Source organism: Cygnus atratus, chromosome 29 (genome assembly GCF_013377495.2).
Source record: "Cygnus atratus isolate AKBS03 ecotype Queensland, Australia chromosome 29, CAtr_DNAZoo_HiC_assembly, whole genome shotgun sequence".
Lineage (NCBI taxonomy): Eukaryota > Metazoa > Chordata > Aves > Anseriformes > Anatidae > Cygnus > Cygnus atratus.
Window position 1 is genome coordinate 13,807 of NC_066390.1, and position 8,968 is coordinate 22,774.

An 8,968-nucleotide genomic window follows, 5' to 3' on the forward strand; every position below is an offset into this window, starting at 1 on the left:
AGCAGATGCTTAAACAATAAAACCCCATGTGTAGGTACAGGTCCACTTAGTTATTTAGCCCAGGAACCTGACAACTGTAGTATGGCAGAATATGTAGGAACTTTTAATCTTACTAAAATTAGAGATTATGGTGTAGGTGTCAACGAACTCAGGATCTCACGGTCTCAATTCTCTCACGCAAATCTGCAAGCTACAAAAAGGATCTTATTGGCTATGTGGAGATGGGCATGCTAGAAAAAGCTTACCCTTAAGCTGGAAGGGTCATTGTATTGGGGGCTATCTTAGCCCTCGAGGGGGTATATTCACTGAACTGACTCTGGGAATAGTCCAGACCTTATGGAGACAAACACGTACTGTTTCAAATAACCCCTTCATGATGAGACCCAAGGGATTCCATAGTTTTGTAAGGTGGTCGATTCCATCCCTGGGAATAAGTGAATTAGAAAAAGCTGTCGTAAATATCTCAGCCACATTAGAAATTATTGAAAATGCCACAGCTGATGCTCTTTCGGAATTACGGGAAGAAATTTCCTCGCTACACAAAGTAGTGCTTCAGAATAGGGTGGGATTAGATATACTTTTAGCCAAGGAGGGAGGATTGTGTACAGTCATAAACCAAACTTGCTGTGTATATGTTAACAAAAACAGATTGAGACTGACCTGGAGAAGATTTGGGAAAAGAATAAAATTTTGCATGCAGTAGCTCAGGATGATACATCCTGGGGATTTACAGACTTGGTAGAAAAATTAACTTCCTGGTTGCCAAACCTAACCTGGCTGAAACAGTTGTTTATCACAATAATCATGGTTGTGGTTTTGTCCATGGTTCTTTGCGTAGTGATCCGATGTACCTTATGGTGTTTTAAGAGTACAGGAAACTCCTACAGTGAGTGGAAAAAGAACCAACTCAGACAGAAACTGGAGTCTAACAGATATTTTGAAAGAGTGTTAGATAGAGAAACACTATATTGAAAGTAGAAATAGTAAAAGAATTTACTAACTTTTTAGAAAAGGGGGGACTGAGAGGGGGAGTTAGGAGAATCTTATCAAGTAGAGATAGAGCGCTGACAGCATTAAACTAGGATGCTACTTAGTGTCTTTGCTAACTATGGTGCGTTGTGCAAATTAACTAAAGCAAGAAGCCTTGGGCCCCTTACCAAGGTCAGTCTCCTAATAAGAGTGTGAGCCTGTCTTAAGAAACTGGTAGAAACTGGTCCTGCAGATGGACAAGAGCCAAGGAGCAACTGAGTCTGTGCAAAGACGAGAGGTCAGCTAGCGGTGACGAGGAAGAGTCATCAATCTTCATCCCCACGACCCCCAACGACCACCACCAGAATACACTGTGCAAGCACAGATGGGAGGAGTTTATGGAAATGACTCCTTGGAACTAATTTTAATATGAAGCAGGGACGGGTTATGAATATGTATAGGCGTATTGTGAAACTTCATGGGTATGTAACTCTTTACTGCATATAACCAAGGCAAGTTGCCCCATCAGGTGCGCACGACTTTGGCGGGACTACTAAAAATGTGCACATGTGCACAGTCCTAATAAAATGTGGACTTTATCTGATAACATTCCCTAAGGAATTCCAAATCCCGGTATTATCTCTTTTAACAGAGCTTTTACTACTTTTATTGCCTTACTGGTACGACACGGAAAAGCCCCAGGACAACCTGTATATGTGTCCACAAGGACTACAAAAACTTTAGCCCCCCCCCCCCCCCTTTTCTTGGCAATTCAGTAAAGTCTATTTGCCAGTACTTTCCAGGTTCCTGCCCCCAGTAGTTTTCCAAACTGAATGATATTCTGTGTTTTTGGTTAATTCCTACAACATATTTCACACCTCTCTGTGACTGGCCTAATAGTCTCTACCATATTCCTGCTAATAACCGACCTCTGTAAGTGCTTTAGCAAATTTTCTATTTCCCCAGTGCACAGCATTGTGTTCTTCTTTCACTATTCATAAGAGAATAGGGTGTAACTGCCCATCCATTCTCCCATTTTTCCACTTTTAAAGTTTTAATTTTTAAAGTTTTAATTAATCTTAAATCTTGCTTTTTCTGCAGCCCATTTTGTGGCTAAATCAGCCAGCTCATTTCCTCTTTCTTGGGTGGTTCACCACTATTGGTAAGCTTTACAATGCCTATTAGCTACGGCAACAGGGATTTGTATACTTTCAAGTAAACTCAAAATTTCTTATTTATGCTTTATCTCTGTCTCTTGTGCAGACAGTAGTCCTCTCTCTTTCCAAATGTAGTCCCCTCTCTTTCCAAATGGCTCCATGCTCATGGACTACTCCAAAGGTGTATTTTGAACCATTCCAGATGTTTACGTATTTGTCTTTGCTTAACTACAAAACTCAAGTGAGAGCAATTAATTCGGCCTTCTGGGCAGATGTGCTGGCAGGCAATGTTTGAGCTTCCACTACTGTCTCAATAGTAGTGACTGCATATCCAGATACTCTTTTTCATTCCTTCGTAAAACTGCTACCATCCATATACAATTCCCAATCTGGGTGTTGCCAAGGGGAGTCCTTCAGGTAGGGTCTACTTGAATAGACCTCCTCAATTGTTTTTCTTCATGTAAACTTGGTCTATTAGTCCAATACTATAGTTACCGTGTCCGGAACATAAACAGTTATTTTCTGTCCCATGGTGAACCTCCAGGCCTCTTGTATTAACAATACTGTAGCAGCCACTGCTCTCAAGCATCCAGGCTATCCCTGACTTACTGGATCCAACTGTTTGGAAAAGTATGATGCTGCTTGCTTATATTACCCCAAGCACTGTGTCAGGAAACCGAGGGCTGCAGCCTGCCTTTCACAGGTGAAAGCAGATTCTGACTTCCATTGGTCCACCGAAGGGAGCCCTTGGATAACTTCAACAATTCATATAAAGGTTTCATCATCAGTCCCTAATTAGGAATCCACATGCGGCACCATCCCACCATTCCCAGGAAAGTTCTTAATTCATGAACACTTTGGGGTTCTGGGAGTTGGCAAATATCTTCCTTCTGAGAGAGGGAGTTAGGAGAATCTTATCAAGTCGAGATAGAGCGCTGACAGCATTAAACTAGGATGCTACTTAGTGTCTTTGCTAACTATGGTGCGTTGTGCAAATTAACTAAAGCAAGAAGCCTTGAGCCCCTTACCAAGGTCAGTCTCCTAATAAGAGTGTGAGCCTGTCTTAAGAAACTGGTAGAAACTGGTCCTGCAGATGGACAAGAGCCAAGGAGCAACTGAGTCTGTGCAAAGACGAGAGGTCAGCTAGCAGTGACGAGGAAGAGTCACCAACCTTCATCCCCACGACCCCCAACGACCACCACCAGAATACACTGTGCAAGCACAGATGGGAGGAGTTTATGGAAATGACTCCTTGGAACTAATTTTAATATGAAGCGGGGACGGGTTATGACTATGTATAGGCGCATTGTGAAACTTCATGGGTATGTAACTCTTTACTGCATATAACCATGGCGAATTGCCGCGTCAGGTGCACATGATTTTGGTGGGACTTCCCCCCCCCCCCCCTGTGCTGCCCAGTGCTGAATAAACATACCTACTTTACAGTCTTACTGATTGTGGAGTCCATTTTCTACAAGTCACTTCCTTTCAGTACTTAACTATCTCTGACCCTTTAAAACTTCAAAACCTAAATGCCTTAGAATTTCTTGTGCAATTTCTCCCCTGGGAGAATTGCAGATGTAGAATATGCTGCATTAAGATCAGAAAAGGAGGTGCTAAAAAAATCACTGGAATTTGAAAAGGAAAACCAAGAGAAACTAGAGACAGAAAATAGGTAACTTCAAATGCTATTGGCCTCAGCTGAAAGGTGAGAAAAACAAGGAAAGGGAAAACTAGAACTGTTACTAAACCAGATGCCATCCTCCATTGACTTGCTGAAAACGGACTGAAATATGTTGTAGGAATTAACCAAAAACACAGAATATCATTCAATTTGGAAAACTACTGGTGGGGACATGGGAGTTGAAATAGTGAGGGGAAAGGGGGACATATGGGAGTGGGGGCACATGCGAGTGAAAATGGGGGGCACGCTGGGGGGCACGGGGGATTCTCTTCTCAGGGAGCCTGTTGGTTGTGCTCCCAGATGGCTGCACGACGGCGGTGTTGTAGCGCAGGTTTGCGCTTTTGTTCCAAAGGGCAAAGTGACAGCGGAGCCCAGCAGAGCCTTCTCTTTGAGGCCCCTGAAGCTCTCCTGCAGGCAGCCAGGAGGGGACAGCTCACCCGAGGCCACACCTGAGGAGAAACGAGGTGCTTGTGGCAGAGCTGGGTGAACGATGGCGGCAGCAGGCATGGTGGGCCTGCAGCAGGCTTCCAGAAGCAGCGATGATGTGAAATCCGTCACAGCTGGCACAGACCGCTGCCCCGAGCACACCTGGGCCGTTGGTCCAAAGGGGAAACTGGGTTCTGAAAGAGCCAGGGCTTTCCAAGCAGCTCGCAGCAGGGAGCAGAAGCTTCACAAGTTACAGGCTGAGCAGCCTTTCCACAAGCCAGGTAAAGCAGAGTCATGGTCACCATTGTGACCAAGAATGAAGGAAAAAGGATGCTCCAAACCGAGGTGTGAAGCTGGCCACGCTGTGCTCTCACCCCTAGAGATTCACCGGCGCATGCACGCGCAGAGCTGACATCCCTCGGAGAACACTCATGCTGCTTGCTCACTTGACTTGCTCTTCATTACCACTCGCACACATGCAGGCAACCCCCCATCTGCTCAAGGTGCTGGCTGCCCCTTAATTTCCCCACAGCTGCTCCTCCCCTAAACATTGTGTCAGCCCTTTAGGATCCCACACGGCTTTTCCATTGCGTCCCACGAGGCGTCCCACCACTGGGCAGCCAGCTCCCCCCACAGTCAGAAGGGTGACCCGAGGGCCCACGGCGATGGGTTCCATGCCTGGGCAGTGGGGCTGGTGGCTCTGCTGGGACAGCCCCAGGAGGGACCGGGACAAGGTGCCCATTCTGCTGGAGTCCTTGGTTTGGGTTCCCGCTGCCATGGTGCCTTCCTGTGCCCCACTGGACTTGTGTGGGTGGGCCTTTGCTGGGCGGATGGCCCCTGCGATGGGCCTGGCAGGAGCCCGGCAGGGACTCGTCTGGGCTCCCCCTGACACTGCCGTCCCTCTGAGCTCCTCGGTGGGTGAGCGTAGGAGCTCCCACCACACCATCCAGACCCTTCCCCATCATTCCCAGCCCCCTGGCGACTTTTTCAGTTGGGATCCAGCCACCCCTCTAGACCCTGCCTGGTCATACCATCCCCACCACGGTGGGTATGGTGTTCTGGGCCTGCCTGGGATGGACTCAACCTTCCCCACAGCAGCCCATACAGCACTATGCTCTGTACTTGTAGCTAGAACTGACTTGATATTGCACCAATGTGTTTTGTCTACCGCTGAGCCGTGCTGGCACAGCATCAGGCCTCCCACAGCGCCCTCCCTCTGCCACCCCCCAGCCCCAAATCCAGTCGACTGGCTGTGGGCAAGAGGTGGGGAGGGGGCATTGCCAGGGCAGCTGACCCAAAAAGACCAAAGGGATAGTCCATACGGCGACGTCACACTCAGCAATAGAAGCTGTGGAAGGGGAGGGAGAAGGGGGAAGACACAAGGGACACAGATTCCTCGGTCAAGACCTTTATTTATTCCTCCGTTTCTTCTTTCTTCTCCTGCTGCAAAACCTCACTTCATCATCGCTATCCTGCAGGAGATCACGTAGCTCTGGAGGCACAGTTGTCACCACGTCGTCATCTGAAACTTCTTCTACCAAATTAGAGGGGACAAATCCTCTTGTGCCATCCGTCAGCTCTCCCACAAACCAGCTGTCTTCATCCATGTCTCCATAGACATAAATGAATTCTCCCGCAGTCAGAGGAAGCTCTGCTTCGGGGTGCTCATTAGGACCCTCAAAAGGATCGTAGCTATATCAAGCTAAAAATCTTCGAAGTTTTAGCGATTCTTGTCCCGAGGACTGCAGGATGAAGGACACATGCTCTGCTCCTGATTCTCCGTTCCCACCCACAGGGCCCTCGTCTGAAAGAAGGTGGCACCCAGGACTGTGGTGTGCGGCATCTGATGTCGAGGTACTTGTGTGGGATGCCAGGACTTTGGTTGCCTTCTCAGAAACATCAGAGCTGTCTTCACGGTTGCAAAGGTCATGGGACTGCTCTGCATAGGCCTGTGCTGTGGGAGAAGATGTCACCTGTGGTAGTTCTGAAACGATACGGTTGGATTTTTCTTTTTTCTTGCTCAAGTTGCTGAGAGAGCAGCTCACATTGTTGACTTTGGTGCTGATGCTGTTTCTCTAATTCTCTCAGCTGCGCTTGAGACACTTGCGCGTCTTCCTCATGTGTCCTCCTTTGCTCTGCCCAAGCCCTCTGCAAATGCTCAACTTCCTCTTTTTTCGTCTGCAGCAGTCGCTTTGTTTCCTCGAGGTCGTTCTCCTGTTGTTGCCTTCGTTCTGCCAGTTGTCTCATGGCTTTCAGTTCACAACCCAGATCTTTCAGTCGCGTTTGAAGATGTTTGGCCTCTCTCATGGCAGAACTTTGCTGCTCTGTCACTTGCACAAGTTCCCCCTTCAGAGCAGCGTTGTCAGATCGAACCTCCTCTATCCGCTCCTTCTGCCCACGGAGCTGAGAATTTTCTTCTGCGCGTCTGGCATTTTCATTTATCATCTCTGTTAGACGCACTTTCAGCTCCTCGTACCTTTTCTGCAGTCTTGAGCGTTCCTGATGCAGGTTCTTGTGAGGCCTAAGTTTTTTCCCAGCCTCGGTTTCCAATTGCCCTCTCTGCTGCTGGTCGACCTGCTCTGTCTTTGCAGCAGTCTTTCCAGATTTCAAGGCGATCTCTTTCAGTTGCCTGTCTTTTTCTTGCAGGTGCTTGGTAAGGAGGCCTAGCATACCAGTCTTCTGCTGGAGCCTCTCTACCTCCTCCCGCAGTTCCAGAGAGCTTTCCTTCCTCAGAAGGCCAGTCTCCTCTTGAAGGACACTGCATTGCCTCTGCAGGTCCTCCAGGGCATGCTGCAGATGAGCTTTCTCCTCCAGCAGCTGGCTCTCTCCACTGCCAGGTGGACAGGCCTCTTGTTGCGCTGCGACCTGAACACCCACGTCTGTGACCGCCCACCCGCCCGCAGCTCTTCCCTTCTCCCTGGAGGTGAGCGTCTTTTAAGCTGGAGTGGGTTGTCTGCTGCCCTCCTCCACCAGCAGCACCAGAGGCACCGGGGCTCTTCGAAGAGCAGGTCCCGGTGGTCCCTGTGCCCAGGCGAGTCTGCAGGCAGTGCCAGGCTGCAGCCCTGTCTTCGCTGTGGGAGGCAGGCGGCCGCCCCTCAGCCTGCTCCAGGATGTACTGCTGGAAGAGTTTTCTCTGCAGTTCCAGTTCATTTTGCAGGTTTAGGATGTGGGCGGTCTGCTTGCTGTCCTTCCGCCAGTGGAGCTGCCTGTGGACCTCCTGCAGCTTGCTGCGGGCCTCGCTGCTGCTGCTGCAGCCGTGCTTCACCAGCTCCTTGGCCAGCTCCTGCCGCAGCTCCCGCGCCTGGCGGATGGCGTCGTCCCGCTGCTGTTGGAGCAACTCCTGTGCCTGGCGCCACCTGGCCTCCTTCTCACGCAGCAGCTGACGGATCTCTGTTGCCCGCTGCTTCTGGCTCAGCTCCCACAGCTGCTGCAGCTCCCGTGCCCGTTGCTGCTCCCATTTGGAGCATAGCTTCTCAGCCAGAAGCTGCCGTTCCTGCTCTGCTGTCTTCTTCATCTCACAGATTTCATCAGCAAAGCGGCGGTGCAGCTCCTGGGAGCGGAGACGCTCGGCCTCCAGCTGGGCCTGCAGCGCCTCCAGTTCCTGCGTGTGCTCCTCCTGCTGCACAGGCCTGCTGGGGGGTTGCGCTGGGCCCCGATGGCGCAAGGGGCGACCACGCGCCACGGGCCCCCGGCCCACACCACCCCGGATCATGACTTAGGGGATGAGAAAGTGGTGAACGGTCACCAAATGCCCCCCCAGCGCTCATCTGGGTGCGGAGGGAGCCGAGCCGCGGCGGGACGCGTGTGGGCGGGCACCCACCCGCTTTCACCGCTGCGGGGGGATCCTGGTCCGTGTGTTTTTGGAGGCTGCAGGGGTGTGGGGGCCTTAGGGGTGGGGTTAGGACCCCCCCAAAAAGAACAAAACAGCGGGGGAGGGGCTGGCCGGGGTGCGCTCGTCCTGTGTGTGGCTGGTTCGTGGCAGGAACCGAGCATCCCCGGGACAGCCCCAAAGTCGGTCCCGGGAGGGGCGTCCCGGCACCGGCCTCTCCCCTTCCCCTCCCGCCCCCGCCCCGCGCCGAGAGCCGCCGGCGGGGCTCCCCCGCTCCCTCCCCTCACCTGCGGGACCAGGCCCCGGCCGCCTCCTTCAGGGCTTCGCCGCGGGGCTCGAGAACCGGGGCGGCGGCAGGGAGGGCACGGGGGCGCGGGGGGCCCCCGGGAGCCCGAACGGAGAAACCGGAGGCGCGGTCGAGGTGGCGCTGGAGCGGCCGCGAGGCCTGCGGGGAGCGGGGCGCTGAGCGGCGGCGGCGGCAGCGGGCGGCGGCACCGGGGGCGCTCATCTGGGTGCGGAGGGAGCCGAGCCGCAGCGGGACGCGCCCGGCCAGCGAGGCCCTGACGGCGCCGCCGGGCCCAGCCTTGGGCCGCGCTCCCGGTCCCGGTGCGCCGAGGATCGCGGCCAGCGCCGCCGGGTCCGCCCGGAACGGGGGCGTCCCGCGGGGCTCCGTGGCGCCGGGGGGGCCGCGAGATGCCATGGGGGCTCCGCACCCTGCGCCCGGCCCCGCCGGGACCCTTCTACGGGCCCCGCGCCGCCCGCCGCCGGTTTCCAAACCGACGGCGGCGGGGATTGGTCCCCGCGCGGCGCGGGGCTGACCAATAGGAGGCTTCCCGGCGCCGGCGGCGCTGTCGGGATTGGTCGGCGCCGCTCAAGCACCGCCCCTATCAGCCGCCCGGCAAG

At 53.0% G+C, this 8,968-nt stretch overlaps 2 protein-coding genes across 2 annotated transcripts; both read right to left on the bottom strand.

The window, feature by feature from the left end:
* Positions 1-6,162: 6,162 nt before the first annotated feature.
* On the bottom strand, positions 6,163-8,016 carry LOC118261005 (RIMS-binding protein 3-like). The gene is made up of 2 exons (XM_050716010.1): positions 7,353-8,016; positions 6,163-7,153 (listed from the first exon to the last, which is right to left on the bottom strand). The coding sequence occupies exons 1-2, from the start codon at positions 7,946-7,948 to the stop codon at positions 6,163-6,165; spliced, it is 1,587 nt and encodes a 528-aa protein (XP_050571967.1). The 5' UTR covers positions 7,949-8,016.
* Positions 7,978-8,801, bottom strand: LOC126913600 (dendrin-like). The gene is made up of 3 exons (XM_050715975.1): positions 8,353-8,801; positions 8,057-8,103; positions 7,978-8,003 (listed from the first exon to the last, which is right to left on the bottom strand). The coding sequence occupies exons 1-3, from the start codon at positions 8,763-8,765 to the stop codon at positions 7,978-7,980; spliced, it is 486 nt and encodes a 161-aa protein (XP_050571932.1). The 5' UTR covers positions 8,766-8,801.
* Positions 8,802-8,968: the final 167 nt, after the last annotated feature.

Coding starts and splice junctions, on each gene's coding strand:
- LOC118261005 (XM_050716010.1), bottom strand. CDS start 7,948: ATGATCCGGGGTGGTGTGGGCCGGGGGCCCGTGGCGCGTGGTCGCCCC. Junction 7,154..7,352: donor CAGAGAAAACTCTTCCAGCA/GTACATCCTGGA, acceptor GCTCACCTCCAG/GGAGAAGGGAAGAGCTGCGG.
- LOC126913600 (XM_050715975.1), bottom strand. CDS start 8,765: ATGGCATCTCGCGGCCCCCCCGGCGCCACGGAGCCCCGCGGGACGCCC. Junction 8,104..8,352: donor GCCGGGGCCTGGTCCCGCAG/GTGAGGGGAGGG, acceptor ACACCCCTGCAG/CCTCCAAAAACACACGGACC. Junction 8,004..8,056: donor CCCCGCAGCGGTGAAAGCGG/GTGGGTGCCCGC, acceptor CTCCGCACCCAG/ATGAGCGCTGGGGGGGCATT.